Below are 19,029 nucleotides of genomic sequence, written 5' to 3'. Positions count from 1 at the left end.
CAAATGTATCATGTTAATGGGATGCTAAAAATAGCCAGAATCGAGTTTGTGGAGTCCATGAGAACACTGCATTTATAATACAGTCTCTTCATAATGTGAACTCTTCTAAAAAATGAAGTTTATTTTTTTTAATCTGATAACGGAAATGTAAAAGTAATAGACAAGTTGGAATATAGAATTAAGTAAATCTTCTAGAAAGTGAAACAATTCTAAAGAAATAGGAGACGTAGGAAAGAAAAGAAGAAAATTGAGAGGATTAACACAATTGATCTGATAAGCTACCAAAATAGAAGTCGTAGAAAGAAGGGCACAGGAAATAAAGAAAATGAAAGTGTCAAAGTGATAATTCAACATTTCCCAGAACAGTATATAAATCTTGAAAATAAAGGTGTCCAGTGTCAGACCACATGAGGAAAGATCCACACATGAACGAATCATCATGGAATTTCATGTGGTGGTAAAGATTCTGCATGCCTGTAAGAAGGAAGATCAGGAAACAGTAAGAACGATCAGAGACGAAAGTCTGGGAATCAAAGTGGTGTGGAAACACAGGCAACACAAGGCAATGGGAATGTCCTTAAGTTCAGAAAGCCTTGCATTGAGATGATGTCCTCAGATGGCCGTGCCCCCGTTCCTGATCCATGCTGGTTATTATGAACAAAAAGAACTTTCGTTGTTTCTAAATCAGTGACATTTGCCTTGTCCTAACCCCATGGGTCTCAAAGTACAGTTCACAGGTCAACAAGAGCAAATCACCTGGAACTCATTAGCAATGCAATTCTCAGCTTCTCTCAAGAAGCAAGAACTTGGGGGCTGGAGAGATGGTTCAGGGGTTAAGATCGCTAGCTGCTCTTCCAAAGGACCCAGGTTTGGTTCCCAGCATCCACATGGTAGCTAACAGCCATCCTTAACTCCAGTTCCAGGGATCTGATACCCTCTTCTGACCTCCCTGCTCATTGCATGATATGGGTGCACCTACACGGATGCAAAACACTCAGACACATAAAATTAAATAAATGAGTAAATAAAAGAAGCAAAGACCCGTAAGCATGAGGGCAATATAGTTTAACAAACACTCCAGAGGAGTCACATGGGCACCAAAGGGAGACCACCAGCCGCCTAGCCTACCCAGGGGCAGAATAATGTCACTAATTTAGTGAGTCTTCTGAATACATGTGGATCCTATGAGTTCTACTGTTGGGTGTCTACATTCAATAAGAGTTGATACAACTGGACTTGGGCAAAGATGTACATTGGTTCATGGTTTACAATATAGAAAAGGCAACAACAACCTAACCCTCCCTCGAGCAGAGGATGGAAGGAAAGGGGATAGACAATCGTCCAGCAGTATAAAAAGAACATACTACACCTGGATGAACGTGGAGAGATGTTCTTCCCCAATATATAGCCAGCAAGAACAGAAGGAAAACTACAAATATGGTAATATTTTAGTACAATTTTAAAATGCAAAAATCTGTAATATAGAGTCTTAATGTGTATGTCCTCACACATTGTTTAAAACTACGGAAACAAACTAGAGGAAAATATATTTTAACTTCAGTGGAGGGGAAGGAGGGAGGAAATGGATGGAGATGGAGTCCATCAGTATCTGTTTTATTTATTTAAAAAGAAAAGGAAAACTGATGCCAGGAAAGCAAAATAATATCTAAAGTCTCTTAAAACATGTGGCAGACAGCACACACGTAATCCCAGTACTCAAGAGGCTTAAGCAGGAGGATTGGGAGTTTGAAACCAACATGGGCTACCTAGTTTCAGACCAGCCTGAGCTACAGCCAGATACCTCTCTCCCAACAACAACAACAAGAAAAACCTAATTAAACTTATTAAATTAAGGGTTGAAAAAAATTGTCATCAAAATAGCAAATATTGAACCAGCCATTGATGGCACATACCTTTAATCAGAACTCAGGAGGCACAGGCAGGTGGATCTCTATGAGATCTAGGCCAGCCTGGTTTCCATAGTGAATTCAGGCCAGCTGAGGCTATAGGGAGACCCTGTCTCAATAAGAAAAAAAAAAAAAGCAATTTTTTATATTTTATTTATTTATTTATTATGTGTATGAGTGTTATGCCTGCATATGTTTAAGTGCACCACATACATACAGTGCTCAAGGAGGTCAGAAGAGGGCATCAGATCCCCTGGAACTGGAGTTACAGATGATTGTTAAGCACCATATGGGTGCAAGTAGTCAAACCCAGGTTCTACAAGAACAGCAAGTGCTCTTAACCACTGAGCCATCTTTCCAGCCCCAAGAAATCAAATATACTTTTAAAGAGAAAAATGTCTTATTCAATAATAAAACACAGACAGAAAAAGTAAAGCAGACTGTACTCAAGGCAAGAAGCAAACAGATGAAGTGAGAAGATTAGTAGGCTGAGAAACATCCCTGTTCTTAATCATAAGTCAATAGGTAAGGGAGAAATTATTTTATGAAGTATTGAAAGAGCCATTGTTCAGAAAAACAAACCAATTTTGATCTTTCCATCACACTCTACCTCAAATTAAATTCCAGCTGAATTTGAGAAGCGAGAAAAACAAACACACCTAGAAAATAGCAAATATTTATCTAAGCTTTGGTGAAGAAAAGATTACATAACTATAAAATAAATGGAAGAAATCACAAACTTTTAAAAAATATATTGAAATACATAAAAATATGAATCTTGATACATTAAAAAGCAAGATTGTAAAGCAACTACTGGAAGTATTTCTGCTACATCTGGTGACGAGCACCTGCAATCATAGCTCCTTAAGAGGCTGAGGCAGGAAGATTGCAAGTTTAAAGCCTGCCTGGCTACAGAGTGAGTTCAAGGCCAGTTTGATCAACTTCCCAAAATTAAAAGAAAAAAGGGAAAAGAAATGGAATGGCAAGCAGCCACCACACCTGCCTAACTTGTGCATGGCTGCTATAGATCTGAACTGTAGTCCTCATGCTATGTGGCAAGTGCTTTATCCACTGAGCCATCTCCCCAGCTACCCCACACACATATGCAAGCTATTTCTTCAAACTAATCAGCCTAGTGTCCAGGGAGAATTACTGAGAGAGGAAGCCTGGGACACAGAATGTGCAGTTCCACAGCCTGGAAAGGGCCATCTCTCATGGGGCTTCTTTCTAACCCTTCATTCTTTTCAGCCTCCCTTGATTACATCTTTCTGAACATTTTCCTCACTATAAGAATTCAGAATATTTTAAGCAAAGCAGGACTGATGTGCTGCAGCCTGCCCTGGAGATGGCAACATTGAGAGGTCTCGTTTTCCCTGGCATGCCACTATTGAGTGGTGACAGTATTCAGTCACAAGATGGACACAAAGAATCAACAGGGAGAGCTTCTGTAGGGAGATGTGTTCAAGAAAACTGGAAACACTTGACAGTTTAGGGCACTGGATATCTATTGATATGACACTTGGAAAAGAAAAGAAAAGAAAAGAAAAGAAAAGAAAAGAAAAGAAAAGAAAAGAAAAGAAAAGACAACTGGAGATTTCAACTCAGTGGAAGAGTGCTTGCCTAGAATGTGCAAGGCCCTGGATTTAATTCCCAGTACTGCTCCCCACACTGTGCCCACAAAAAACAAGCACTTGCATTTTTATAGGGCTGACATTTTTTGATACATAGAATGTCTACAACCCAAGAGCAAAATTAAGATACTAGTCAAAACACATGACTTAAGATAGTCCACCAGTGCTGGCAAGATGGCTCAGCAAGTAAAGGCACTTGCCAACAGGTCTGATGATCTGAGTTCAATCCCCAGAACGCACATGGTAGAAGGAGAGAACTGACTCCCACAAGTTGTCCTCTGATCTCTACAGGTGCACTATGGCATGTGCATGCCCACAATTACATAGACACACAATTAATTAATTAAAAATAAATGTAGGGGCCTAGAGAGATGGCTCAGTGGTTAAGAAGGTGTTCTGTTCTTGAAGAGAACCCTAGTTCAGCTCCCAGCACCAACATATGGGCACCTCACAACCACCTATGATTTCAGTTCAAGGAGATCCAATGATTTCTTCTGGTCTCCGCAGACACCTGCATTCATGTGCACACACACCCTACACAGACACACATGCATACACATAATTAACATAAAAATAAACGTTTTAAAAAATAAATGTTAAAATAGTTGGAAATATTTCCAGTTTGAGTTCTTTTAATACCGTAAAAAGATATTCCACTGTATTTTACTCTAAAATTAGAAAAATTTATTATTGGTATACACAGAGTGTTGGTGAGCCCATCTGTTGTACTCTTAGATGCTGCTGCGGAGGGAATACAGTGGTGTGTTTGAAACCAACCATATTTTCCAAGAAGTTTTCAGTATTCATATTCTTTTGAATATGGTACTAGAATTATCCTTGATTTTACTAGATCATTCTGTTAGCTTCACATGGTTTATCCAAAGGAAGCCCTCCTTTGAAAAAGAACAAAGAGCCAAGTGTGGGGACCAAAGCCTATAGTCTCAGAACTAGAGAGAATGAGGCAGGAGAATTATGAGTTTAAGGTCAGCTGGACTCCACAGGGATTTCAAGGCCAGCCTGAGATACAGGAGACTCTGTCATCAAAAGAAATAAACTAAAGCCAATGTGTAAAAAGATGTTCACAAACTGTCTTAAATATTTTGAAAACTAAAAACAATGTGAAAAGGCAAATCATGGCACAACTCAATAGAATATTTTACAGTCTTTTCAAATTCTATTTTTAAAATGTTATTAGGATGGGAAATGATTATGCTATAATGAACTGTGCAAAAATATCAAGGTTCTATAGCTACAATTAGGTTAAAAACTATCTAGGCACAGAAGCTTGGTTGGAACAAAAATATGTTAACAGTGGTTTCTTTAATAGAGAATCACAAGTGGTACTTTCTCATTCTTTTTAGTTTTCTGAATCTTAAGAGTCCTCTGGGGCTGGGGAAATAGTTCTATCAGTGGAGTGCTTCTGAGTTGCAAGCATGAGGACCTGAGTTTAATCTCCAGGACCCACATTTAAAAAAAAAATGCTGAGTTCAGTGGTACCTACTTGTAATCCTAGAACTCGGTGGATCCCTGGGGCTCACAGGCCAGAAAGCCTGGTCTTCTTGGTAAATTCCGGGTCACTGAGACCCTGTCTCAAAAAACCAGAGGACCTAAGTTGAGATTCCAGCACCCACAGTGGGTGGCTCACAACCACGTAACTTCAGCTCCAGGTGATCTGATGTCATGTGGCCTCTGTGGTGCCTGCACACATGTGGCACACACATATAAAATAAGTAAATCCTTAAAAAACTAGGTGGATGACCCCTGGGAAACAACACTCAAGATTCTTGTCCTTTGGCCTTCACATACATGTGTGCGCACACACACACACACATACACACACACACACATACACACACACACACACACACACACACACTTGAGTCCTTTGTTACAGAAAAAGGCATAATGGAGAAAATATTAAAATTTTAGGTCTTGGGGCTGGAGAGATGGCTCCGCAGTTAAGAGCACTGACTGCTCTTGCAGAGGACCTGGGTTCAATTCCCAGCACCCACACAGCGGCTACGAACCATCCTTAACTCCAGTTCCAGGGGAATCTGAAGCCCTCTTCTGACCTCCGCAGCATTGCATGACACGGGTGCACTCACGTATATGCAGGCAATACACTCATACACTTTAAAAATAATAAATAAAATATTTTAAAAATTTAGAGGTCTTTGTGTATATGCACACATCCATATCTAGATTCATATACGTATCTTCTGTTCCATGTCTAGGTCTTTTGGAGTGTTGCTGTGGGAAATATTTTCTCTTGGGTATATGCCATACCCCAGTAAAAGTAACCAGGAAGTTCTGGAGTTTGTCACCAGTGGAGGACGGATGGACCCACCTAAGAACTGCCCCGGGCCTGTGTATGACTCTTAGGAACTTCCTCCTAGAAACTGAGCACAATTTTATTTTTTAAATATTTGGATCCACGTATACCCCTTTAAGATTAAAGGCCTTCCTTTAATATGCCCCGACAGGAGTGTGCCAGAGACTTGTTAGATTGGTTAATCTTCCAGCCTTTCAAAAGCAATAATACCATCCCAGAAAGGTATCTGCAGCCTGGCTGGAGGCTGTGGAGCCTCCCTAGACTCACACACCTCAAGCACCCCTAAGAATGTGTGTCCCAGCCTCACCCTAACTGCCCTGCGCCCTATGTCTAAGTCTCCCTTAAAAATTTCTCTTCCTTGTGTTTTCTTCTGTCCCGCATGGCATCCCTCACCTCCCTTCCACAAGCAAGAGAGATGGAGAATAGAATGCTCCATCTTAAACGCGCCTTTAAGTCAGGAATGGAATGAGAGAAGTAGTGTTTGATGTAAATACCAGAGAGTCTTTTGTGGGAGTTGTCTTTAGACACCTTACTCTTGGGTGTGATTTTCCTAGTTCATCAGCAGGGGGCAGCATAGTTCAACCACATGGACTTAATGCCTTCCCACCCTTCAAGATGGGTCGAAGCCCTTGGCCAGGTTTAGAAAAGAACTGGGTCTTCAGTGTGCTTCTCCTGACTCTCATTAATGTGTTCATTATTTCAGATACCGGATAATGACTCAGTGCTGGCAGCATCAACCTGAAGACAGACCCAACTTTGCCATCATTTTGGAGAGGATTGAATACTGCACCCAGGTATACATGTTTCCCCCCCTTGACCAGCATTGAGTCTATACTGAAAAGTTTTAAAGATATCAAAATATAAAATGAAAGTTTGACCAGAGAATAAGATTGATGATCATGAAACTGAATATTCCTGACCTGTGAAATGATATGATTGGTATCTCACTTCCGTCCACTTTCTTCACCAGCACCTGATACAGTGCCAGGTGGTCATAGCAGGGAATCAGTTCAGTTCACAAATATTAGCAAAGCCCCTGCTGGAGTGCTAATGTTTTGTAGGTGAAAATGCAGCTTTAAAAAAGTATGAGAACTTGAGCCAGGCATGGTGGCACACGCCTTTAATCCCAGCACTTCAGGAGGCAAAGGCCTAGCCTTGTCTATGAGTTCCAGACCGGTTAGAGTTACAGCAAGACCTTGTCTCTAAAAAAAAAAAAAAAATTTAAGTATGAAACCCTTAAATTTTATAGCTTGGCTGGACAAATAGTGTGAAATAAATAGTAACAGTATATAATTGCTAAACCAGTCTGGAGACATTTTAACACCATCAGCAGCATTTGTACAGAATTACACTGCCCAAGTAGCTTTTCTTCTGTTCTTTGATTTTATTCTCATTGAGGTTTTGTTTTATTCCACTTTATAGAGGACGGATGGGCTTGGAGAGGCTGTCCAAGTCACAAGGATCTCTAGCAATCCTGAGCCCCCATACACCCCGCCCCTACTTCCTTCAGTCCTGACTGAATTGTGCCTGCTCTCCAGCAGACTGCCTCCCACTCCTCAGATGCACAGAGGTACAGCAGTCAGGGACTGAGCGCGCCTTTCCTCCCATCTCTGGCACATACTTGCCAGGGTCTGCCACTACTCACGGCAGCAAGCCCCTTCCCAGTCTGTCTTCTTTCTGCAAACTATAGCCACTGTCTAGCTGCAGTATTCCAACCCCCAGGCTTTCAGTGCTGAAAGTGAGCTGCATCCTTCTCTAGGTGGGCATCACTGACCATGTTATCTGAGCAGAGGAGTTTCAGAGAACTTTACTTAATAACATTTGGTTTATTATGTTATGATATGAATGGAATACACTAATAAACACACATATTCACAAACCTTCTTTGGGGTGTTTTCTCCAGAATATATAATACCTCTTTCAAAAGCAGGTGATTTTACATCTGCATATTTTAAATGACTCACTATGAAAGACCCAGGGGAGAAATGGAAAGGGTTGTTATAAAATAGTTGTCTTTAATTCTACTTTAAACTCTTTTTACTGATGAATACTGGACCAATGCACTCTTCTGTAAAACCCAAGTAATGGAGGTTTTTCCCCAATTTGCATAAAATATTACTGAATTAAATCTCCCCAGCTTTCTTCCACAACTTTTTCCTGACTGTGGCAACAGGTCTGCTTTCCTGTTAGAGTCTATGACTGTGAGAATGACTGTCTTACTTTTAGGTTGCTGTGAGCAAACACTAAGAACCAAAGCAACTTATAGAAGAGTTTATTTGGGCTTCGGGTTCCAGAGAGCTCACATCTTCAACCACCTGTGAGGGGTGGGGGGGGGGCTGGAAAGGAGACAAGACTGTAAGACTACGAACTCTCAAAGCCCATCCCCAGTGGCCTGCTTCCTCTGGCAAAACCATACCTCCTAAAGGTTCCAGGACCACCCCTCAACACACACCAGCAACTGGCCAAGTGTCCAAATACTTGAGCCTATGTGAGTCACTTCTCATTCAAATTACCACAATGATATAACACCATGCTGTTTTTTTTAATTTACTTGTTTTTTAAAGTTTTTATTGAGCTTTTGTAATTTCATACAATAGTTCTTAATCAAATTTAGCTACCCTCCCCCATCCATGCCTCCCATATCCCCATTGGACCTCATGTATTCTGCCATACATGTTAAGTCCTATCCAGTCAAGCATTTGTACCCAGATGTCTTCAATGTCAATGCATCAACTGGAGTCTAGCCAGTCCATCTAGAGATCATATATATGTAAGGTGTACTCCCTCTTACACAGTAGCAATCAGTCTCCAATAGTTCTCAATCCAGTGGCCTGAAAGCCTCTGCTTCCCTGTGTTCATGAACCAGCCCTAGCTCTTACAGTCTTTCTGCCCCCTGCCCCCCCCCCACTTCTGCAATAGTCTCTGAGCTATGGGTGGGTGAGGTTCAATATAGGAGTCCTATCCAAGGATGCACACTCTGCAGTCTGTTATTCTTTAAAACATGGCCAGTCGTGGCCTTCTGTGTGCATCACACTCTGTTGTATAAGGAAGCTTTACTGGTGAGAGTTAAGGGATGCATTAGTTTTCTCTCTACCCCTTGTACTGCTATGTTCCATGAGCCTTAGGTGTAGAGGTTCAACTGTAGATGTGTCACCTAGTACTGGGCATATCTATCAGATGTATATTCTCTGTGTCTGACCAGCTTTGAAATTCTGCAGTAGCCTACATCTGTTGCAAAAAGAAGCTTCCTTGATGAGTAGTGTATGGTATGCTTATGTGTAAATATAAGGATCCATATTTAGCATACGGTAAGAAATTTCATTTGTCTACATGAAAGAAATAGGATTTTCTCTAGATCTATGCCCTCTCGTGCCATGTGTATTTGGCTGAGTTTACAGTGCCACTCATGAGTTCATTTCCATTGAGGGGGCTTTAAGTCCAATCAGATAGCTCTTGATTGCCCCCCAGATAACAGTGCCACTACTATACCAATAAAGGTCATTTGCCATGCTGGTCGTTATGGTTATTAGGCTTTAGGGTGGCTGGGTTGAACAATTGATTGTTTTTCTCCCTTGGCAATTTGCATATCATCATCTAGCATTATGATAGCTAAACTTCGGGTAGAAGGCCTCCAGGTCAGTTCCCGCTCCATTGCTCCAAGTCCTGTATCCGAAGCATGTCCTGTCTTCAGCAGTAGGGTCTTACCTACTAGTTCTGGGGGATAACCAAGAGGTTTGGCAATAGCCTGTGTTATTTTGAGAATCTCCTGGACCACCCTCACCAACCACTCAAAGGGAGTTTGGCACTTCTGTCTGGCACTGTGTTCCTTGCCAAACAGTTCCCAGGTATACATATGCAGTAATGTTTAGACACTATACGGGCATTTCATGGGGTTTCAGGGGGCATCACATTTCCCTCTGGGTGTCCTAGCCCCCCAGCCCCCCACTCCCCCCCGAAATTCATTCATCTCCTTTTCCTCCCATCTGGCCTCCCGGGAGTTTGGCACTTCTGTCTGGCACTGTGTTCCTTGCCAAACAGTTCCCAGGTATACATATGCAGTAATGTTTAGACACTATACGGGCATTTCATGGGGTTTCAGGGGGCATCACATTTCCCTCTGGGTGTCCTAGCCCCCCAGCCCCCCACTCCCCCCCGAAATTCATTCATCTCCTTTTCCTCCCATCTGGCCTCCCCAGTTCCTCCCCAGTTGTGCAGGTAGTTAGGGAGCTGGCAAAAGGCACCCTTTGTGAACCAAGCATATTTCTCTCCTCTCTTCTCTCTCTCTCTCTCTCTCTCTCTCTCTCCTCCCTCCCTCCCTCCCTCCCTCCCTTTCCCCCACCCTTCCTACAGCATACAAAACAGGAGTCACACTGCCTTTTGTCTTTTAAGTTGGAAGAATTTTTATTGGGAATAGATCATAATTTAAGTAACATTAAAAAACAAATAGGCCAACAAGATGGTTCAGTAGATTTAGGTACTTGCTCCCACAACCTGGGTTCAAACCCGGGGACCCACTGGGTGGAGAGAGAAGGGAATCCCTCGGGTTGTCCTTAGCCATGGCACATGCACGCTCACACACATACACCCACAATAAATTTAAATGTAATTTAAAAACTAAATCTGTAGGATTTGGCCAAAGAAATGCTCTGCAATGCTCCCATTCCGCTGACCCAGCCTGTGAATACTTACCCGGCACCCCCTCCTATTCCAGCGCTTTCTTCTAGGGCCTTCTAGGAAAATGAGTGACTCCTTACTGATGCCTATGTGTTCCTATGAACAAGTTGAGAGGCTGCTATCTCCGGTCTCCTCCAGATCCAGAACTGTGCGATGCCGTTTTCATCCACCACCTCTCCTCCCTTCCTTCCCTAGGACCCAGATGTCATCAACACCGCTCTGCCCATAGAGTATGGCCCGGTGGTGGAAGAGGAGGAGAAAGTACCCATGAGGCCCAAAGACCCCGAGGGGATGCCCCCTCTGCTGGTGTCTCCGCCCGCCAAGCACGAGGACGCGCCCGCGGCCCCGCAGCAGCAGTCCGCCCAGGCGGCGCCCGCCAAAGCGGTGAAGAAGGCCCCGGCCGCGGGCGCGGGCTCCAGCCGGGTCCCTCGAGGCCCTGCCGCCGAGGGGGGGCACGTGAACATGGCGTTCGCTCAGTCCAACCCGCCGGCCGAGCTGCACAAGGCCCCGGGATCCAGAAACAAGCCGACCAGCCTGTGGAACCCGACCTACGGCTCGTGGTTCGCGGAGAAACCGGCTAAAAAGCACGCTCCTCGGGCGGCCGCGGAGCCGCAGGGCCGGGCAGGTGCGGGCTGCGAGGGCGGCTGGACCCGGCCGGGCGTGCCCGGGCCGCGAGGAGCCGGGGCGGCGCTGCTGCTCGAGCCGTCGGCGCTGACAGCCAGCATGAAGGAGGTGCCTCTGTTCAGGCTGCGCCACTTCCCCTGCGGGAACGTCAACTATGGCTACCAGCAGCAGGGCCTACCCCTGGAGGCCACGGCGGGGGCCGGCCACTTGGAGGACAGTGTTCTGAAAAACAAGAGCAGCGCGACCCAGCCCGGGCCCTGAGCCTGGCAGCGCTCACAGGCCTCGCTCGCCCTGGGGGAGCAAGAGCCCACCCCGAGGGAGACTCAAAGGCTCCACCCCAAACCAGAGACCAAATGTCACTTTTCATTTTGTGCCAACTTGTTTTGAAGTGCCACATTGAAAAAAAAAAAGACTATTTTCAAAATGCTTTAGAAAGAGTTTGAGCATGGGTTCATTCTATCCTTCCAAAAGAGGAAAATGCCATTTAAAAAATAAAAAAAAAGCGATCAGTGCAAGGCCCAGGTTGGTTGCATAAGGTTTCTGTGCATGGTCGTTGTTCGCTCCCCTATACTCCTTTCCAATTTTGTGTGCTCTCTGCTTCCGTGTAGCCAGAGCCAGCTGCTTCCGTACCTCATTAGTGGAAGTCCTATGTTTCCTTGTTATTGATGCGGACATGGACCATTCGAGGGGCGAGGGAACAAAAATAAAGGAATTAATTGCAATGACTCAGCATGGGGAAAAGACATTTTTTACTTGGAAAAGGCATAAGCTTTAACATTGCTGTAGATGATGGTTAGATGATTTTAATTGTCCCAACTCATCACCGATTGTAAAAAAAAAAAAAATGTCGTGAATAGTTCATAGTGTAGAGAAAAATGTGTATATAGTCATCTAAACGAATGCATACATCGCAAGTGCTTTGCATATGATAAAACACCAGTAGAGATCCAGAGATTCAGACGCCCTGTTAATATACCTCATGCCTTAAGAAAAATCTTCTTACTAAAAAGTAAAAATATTGAGTGTGAGGTTTCCTACTGGATTTAGCTCAAGATTTAAATTACTTTAGAACTTTCCACTATTCAAATAGGATTAATTAAAAGCAAACACTTTCAAGCAGCCACACTACATCAAAGCATAGAAAGAAGCCATTTGTGGACATGTGTGTTGATACATCTGACCAAAACCTTCCCAAACAGGAGTTCCAGCTCATCATGATGGACTGGGCTATTGGAGGAACAGGCTCTCCAGCAGTCCTAGAACCCGATATCCATCCTTCCCCTGTTCCCCTGAGCTTCCTCTCCCTTAGTCATGAGATCCCTGGTATACTGGGAACATAAATGTGATAAAATATTCATAGCATAATTTATATACCTATCAAATGCAGATTAAAACAAAGCATTTTTCCTCAAAGTGGCAGTGAAAAAAGGAATTAAGAACTGCTTGGAGAGCTGAAGTTGATGTTGACATGTTATAGTGGGAGTTCCAAACCTGCTTTTCACAGATGAAATTTATTTCTATGAAATGGAATCAGGAACCAATTAAATTTTATACATATGCTTATGAAATACTGATTTTATCCCCAAGTTTTCATTTCCGTCTTTCTGCTTTTCCTATATTCTCATGACCAGTTTGTTCCTGGTGGCAACCATGATGAAGCATTCCTTTGGGGAAAAACATTTCCGACTACTTGCTAGGTACAAAGCATCCCAAAGCTTAGGGACTGTGTGTGTGTGTGTGTGTGTGTGTACCTTTCTCCCCACCTTCTCCATTTTATCTACATCAGAAGTGTCACTTGGAGTATAAGTGACCCACTGTGTTCTATGCTAATTCCAGACAACTATTCAGTTCCCATAAAGCAGTTGCCTAGCCCTAGCATTGGCTTGAACATCTGAGGATGCACTTGTACTCCAGGGACTACTTTCCTTAACTGCCAAGAAATTCACAATTAGATGCTCATGAAGCTGGGGCATCAATGGAAATAACTCCATGAATAGCATCTCTGAGCAACTATCAGTAAAGTTTTAGTTCGTGTCAGTCTTGGTTCAAGTTTGGATACAAAATAATCAAAAAGCATTGTTCCAGCTCACAAGCCACCCAAAGGGACTCTAGAATCTCATGTTGAGAAACACTCTTCTAAAGGATGACAGAGGAGCTGTCAATAACTGAAAAATCAGCTCCATTCTGTATTTAACGGGCAGCGTGCCAAAAGGCTAAATAGCTAATTCTTTGTTGCTATTAATGGGGGAAAATCTTATCCCTTTCCACTCTAAAAACTACAGATTCAGGTTGTGCCTTACTACCACTAATATTGATTTGTTGCTTTTCTCTAATCGTCTTTATTGGTATCAATGTTCATGTAAATTATGGTCAAATCTTCAAGCCTGTATACATGGATAAGTAAATAAACAACTCCACACCAAGATATGATGACCTCAAGATGTTTCATTGTAGTTGATGTAACCCCTAAGTAAGAGTGTGAGATTAATCTGAACTACTGTCCACTGAACAGTGCTCCAACCATATGGCTCCAGCAATTTGTACAGATGCTGTGGACTGATACATTCATTAACCATGATAGCAAGTTCCACTAAAATGTGAACAGGCACAATTAAGGTTTGCAGGAGTCATGTTAATTAAACCATAAGCTAGTATAATTATTTATATTCCACATCTATAAAGAAGGAATCAAAAGGTCACAACTGTTCTGCTGGGGAAATGGCAATTTGTGAGGAATGACCAGCTTGTTAATAAATGACACCTCTAAACTATAGCCAATCAGAAGAGCAGGAATAACCTTTTTTAAGAATATGCTCTGATTTGCAGTTAAGACTAGATTCTCTTCTACCAAGTAGAATCTGAGTCCTGGGTATCCTGGAGTTATCTGACCTGGTGGCTCTTCTGTGTACAAAATGGAAGTAATGCCCCTGCTCCACTACTCCGGGAGATCAGAAAGTGTGTGAAAGCACATTCACCCCTCTTACACCCCAGCAGCCTCCAAATGCATGGTCTGGTTGTGCATCAGTGTGTAAGGTTCCTGCCCTGCAACCAGGAAGAAGTACTTGTGCAACCCACTTTCAGGACTCTGGGCTCTCCCATTGGTGGCATGGCATCACTTCATCTATCACTTATTTAATGACAGTTGCAAGCAGAAAGTGTGTGAAAGCACATTCACCCCTCTTACACCCCAGCAGCCTCCAAATGCATGGTCTGGTTGTGCATCAGTGTGTAAGGTTCCTGCCCTGCAACCAGGAAGAAGTACTTGTGCAACCCACTTTCAGGACTCTGGGCTCTCCCACTGGTGGCATGGCATCACTTCATCTATCACTTATTTAATGGCAGTTGCAGTAATACTACCATGACTGTAAAGATTCTACAAGGCTTAGAGCACAGTTACAAATATTAAACATAAGCATTATGGAAAGGAAGGTATTTCATCAATTTAAGTAAATCTTTAAAGCAGTCATTTACATATAACACTTGGTAAACCCTGGGGCTGTAAAATATGGTGTAACTGCGATTAACCTTATTCTTTAAAATGTGGGGCTTTTATATCCAAATCCTCGGGGTATACCAGTAGGCAATTCAAATGACTGGGCTATTTTGATAGGTTTTCTCCAGTAATATAGTAGTACTAAAAATCCCTCTGAGCTTTACAGACCTAAAATAACATGTATATGAATTCAGACTACTCTGAATAACAGGCTTCCCATGACAAGATTCATAAAGCTGTATGAAGTATGTTGTCAATCTGCCTTTAGTTAATGATTTTTTTTAAATGAGTCTCCTAAGAACCCAGTTTGACTTTGCTAATTTCATGGCAGTGGATGGTTCCCCATGTTGTGTGAACACAGGGAAATGGACCCATGTTTCCAAATTCTTCAACATGACGCCCTGACATAAAACAGGATGGCTCAGAACGAACAGGAAGACTGCTATTAAGAGTCTATCTTCATTTGCTATCCTGAAGCAGGTAGATTTAATTTCCAACACACTCCTTGAATACAAACTGAGTATTCAGCTCTAGTTTAGCAAGTCTGAAATACTTGAAAAATTGATTTGTAACAGACTATTATATAAAATCAATGGGTAGGAGGGAGGTTCTATAAACTATGACAGAAAACTTAAGCCATATTACCCTTTTTTCAGCACTGATGAGTGTGAAACAAGTGAACTATCCTCACACACCATGGCATTGCCAGTCTAACCTCAGAAAACTGCACCAACCAAAGTCTGCTCACAGTGCCTTTCCATAGTCCTCTCTTGACACTCCCTCATGCCCTTTCCCAACTCCACCTAAGCACTCACAAGTATCTTTCTGTCGCTAAATGTTCTGCTATGCTCATTTCAGCTGGTGTCAGTTAAAAGGCGAAGTCTTATTAAATTCACATTCAGCCTGAACAACTGGAGTGTCAAGTTCTTCTAGAATATTCACATTGTACAAAGGTCATTTTCAACAGACATGAGTATCAGATTGATAAAATTTCTTACAAGTGTATAATTTTAATTCCAGAACTTGGGAGCCTGGAACAGGAGGATCATGAGTTCAAGGCCAGCCTGACTACATAACAAGACCATCATGTGGTGGTATCTGGATTCTGGCATTCCTCAGCAAGTGTTGTTCAGATGCTATAATCATGGGGAATGCACTGAGGAGACTTCTCTCCCAATTACCACAGGACTGGAGAGAGACCTTCCTTCCGATTAATAGTCAACTGCCATTGTATGGCAAATGTTTGAAGCCTGCTCTGAAAAATAAAGCTTTAGAGCAGATATGGAGATGGAGAATCCAAACAGTCGATTCAAATAGCTCACAAAGACTGTAAAAATTGTTGGTAAGTTTCCTACAGTTTACTACCTATATCTGATATTTGAGGTTTTTAAATTAATCTATTTTCCTTTATTTTAAAGGTTATTTATGTAGTATTTCAAAGACCTCAGAAGAAGTTGCTTTAAATATAGAAATTTTTTCCTGTACATACCGATAAGCAGCTGGTCGATGGTGATAAAAGAACTAAAGCTGAATGGGACAGGGATTTTCCTTTGTCACAACAAGGTACATGAAGTGAAATCCCAAGGCTCTTAGGCGAGTTCATAATTCCCTAAACACTACTTCCTTCAAGAGAGAGAAAAGAGCACTTGGGAAAATTACATATTTTTACTGATAGGTATAATCTGTTGGAATTATTAGAAATCCACTTTTAGCAGTGAGTTTGGAAGAAGCTGGCTATGGTCTTTCATGGTACCTTCTGCTCTGTGAAGCCAGGTCCACTTCTCCTGCCCTCAATTTGAGGCTTGTTATGACTATTACAACTCATTTAAAAATCCATTGTGGGATATGGATATTGTTGCCCCCCCCCCCGCCGCCCCCAAAGACACTGGGCAGCCACACTTACCTTTACAGGGTCTCTAGGGAGCAGCTGCCACTGAGGCTGACTAGGTTATACGCTGGACCTCAGCAAGAAAACCAGAGGGGAAGAAAAAGAATGGCTTGAAGCTGTGCATATCATTTTAACATGATTTGGTTCTGTGTCAGTCTGATTTGATTTGTTATGTGAAAAATAATGATTAGCTCAGTCTTCAGTGAGGCAAATGTACTCTGAACAAAACCATGAAGAACCTTATTGGGCTGGAGCTGACAATGCTTAACCTCTGTCAGAATGGCACAGATCAAGAGCACACAGCATTAGACATTCAAACCTCCTATGATTTAGGAATGCCTCCAGCTCAAAATCAGCACAAGGTAGGTGGATTTCTGAGACTCCCTATTTGATTTCATTTAGCCAGTTCAAACAACTGAATAAGTACCCAACCCTGAGATCAAACTCCTGACAAAAGAAGTCTATCAGGGTACACGCATGCAATTATCTATGTTGGAAGACATTTACTAATACCTAGGTTCACTCAGGACTTTACAGCTGAGCTTAAGCCAGATTTGTGAGCACTTTTAAGATGATACTGGTGGTCACTAAGGAGGGGTTATATTTTAAGCTAATAGCCTCAATTAAAACACTTAAAATATCTTTACACAATTCAGAACTCCCGGGCCCTCCTCAGCACACCCCAACCACACTCTTTCTTATTGGAGAGGTATAGCAAAGTAGAAGGGACTCACTGCTGAGATATCATCATGAAAACTCATTAAAGACATTCTTAAAAGATGGGCAAAGAACCCACCCTTCCTTGGTACTGCTCCCTCGAGGGAGAGCTATAAAACAAACAGTTTGATTTCCATCAAACATAATGAAACCATACAGGTCCACCTACGCTAATCCCACCACACGCACTTTCCCCACTCTGGTGCAAAGCAGCCACAAAATTTTGGTAGAAAAACATTTTTGCCTATGCAAAGGCATCATACTGCATTATAATACAGCCTTATACTGCATCATACTGCATTATAATACGGCCTTATACTGCATCATACTGCATTATAATACGGCCTACAAGCTTGGCTTGGTCAGCCCATTCACAGCTTCATTAGGAATGTTTGTTGTACATGCAAATAGCTCATGCTGTAAATGATGACTGATGTACCAAGGGGCATTAAGTGATATATATGATAAAGTGAGTTTTGTATTAACTACTGTGCTTATAAGTGTAGTGAAGCAAAGAGCATAACTTATTTTTAAACTTCCTATTGGTGGGGGCTGGAGAGCTGACTCAGCAGTTTATAGCACCAGCTGTTCTTACAGAAGACCAGGGTTTGCATCCCAGCACCCACATGGCAGCTAACAACCGATTGGAGGGGATCTGATACCCTCTTCTGATCTCCACAGGGGCATGACATGGGTGCACTTACATACATGCAGACGTAACACTCGGGGCTGGAGAGATAACTTAGTGATTAAGAACACTGGCTGCTCTTACAGAGGACCCCAGGTTTGGCACCTACATGGTGGCTAACAACCATCCATAACTCCAGTTCCAGGGAAATCCAATGTCCTCTTCTGACCTCAGAGGGCAATGCACAACATGGGTGCACTTACAAATATAGGCATTACACTCATACACATAAAGTAAAAATAAAAATAAATTTCCTATTGTCTTGCAATGCTATAATATGTCTCTCAGATAACAAATATCCAGTAGTTAAAATTACTACATTTCTCAAATGAAATGATTCTAATACATTGTTTCTAGCTATTGTTCAATGTAATTTAAATAATTTTAGCCCACATTCTAAATAGATAGCCTCAAAATCAAACTCTAAAATGAAAATATTTAGTACTGGAGACGAATGTTGTACACACCTGAGTGGGATGCAGTTCACTCTCTCTCCATGAGCCCACACACAGCACATGCTTTAAATGACAGTCATATCAAAACGGAAATTCAAAGCCAGCTCCAGAAAGGCAGGGTGCTATCCCAGTGGCCCTATTTACTGTGCTCTTCTTTTCCCTCTCCCTGACACTCGGCATCTTTTCATCCCTTGCCTCTCACTCTTCAGGGGCATAGCTGAGCTACGACACTGGAGCCTTTCTTGCCCTCTTTCCTCCCTTATCTAGTAAGATGAACCAGCCCCAGGACGCAGTCTCTCCAAATCACCTCCTGTTCCTCAGGATTTAAACCATCTGGCCTGCAGTGCCGCTGTTCATTCAATAGGCATTGCTGAGCAGCAGGCAGGTGCCAAGGATTATTCTCAGTATGGGGATAAAGTGGTGGACAAAGCAACCGAAATTCACCCTTCCATCTAGTGCAGGAAGTAGGTAATAAGCAACAAGTTCACAGACGAAGGGTGGCAAACGGAGAAAAGAAAAGAGCATGGGAGGTGTGAAGAGCTCTGGGGAAGAAGGGGATTCCACCAAAATCCCACCATCTCAGTCCACTTTCACTTGTAAAGAAATCACATGAATTCGAA

The 19,029-nt window shown here is 42.5% G+C and overlaps 1 protein-coding gene across 1 annotated transcript in view; it reads left to right on the top strand.

Moving 5' to 3' along the window:
* Positions 1–12,019, top strand: part of Alk (ALK receptor tyrosine kinase) — a 790,272-nt gene extending 778,253 nt beyond the window's left edge. The window contains exons 27-29 of the mRNA XM_008846481.1: positions 5,773–5,907; positions 6,574–6,664; positions 10,740–12,019. Of these exons, the coding sequence (XP_008844703.1) occupies positions 5,773–5,907; positions 6,574–6,664; positions 10,740–11,429 (916 nt within the window). The 3' untranslated portion in view covers positions 11,430–12,019. The remainder of the gene's footprint in view (positions 1–5,772; positions 5,908–6,573; positions 6,665–10,739) is intronic.
* Positions 12,020–19,029: the final 7,010 nt, after the last annotated feature.

This window comes from Nannospalax galili, unplaced genomic scaffold (genome assembly GCF_000622305.1).
Source record: "Nannospalax galili isolate Female #2095 unplaced genomic scaffold, S.galili_v1.0 scaffold683, whole genome shotgun sequence".
NCBI lineage: Eukaryota > Metazoa > Chordata > Mammalia > Rodentia > Spalacidae > Nannospalax > Nannospalax galili.
Note: the sequence above shows the minus strand (reverse complement) of the source record. Positions and strands in the feature narration are given on the sequence as shown.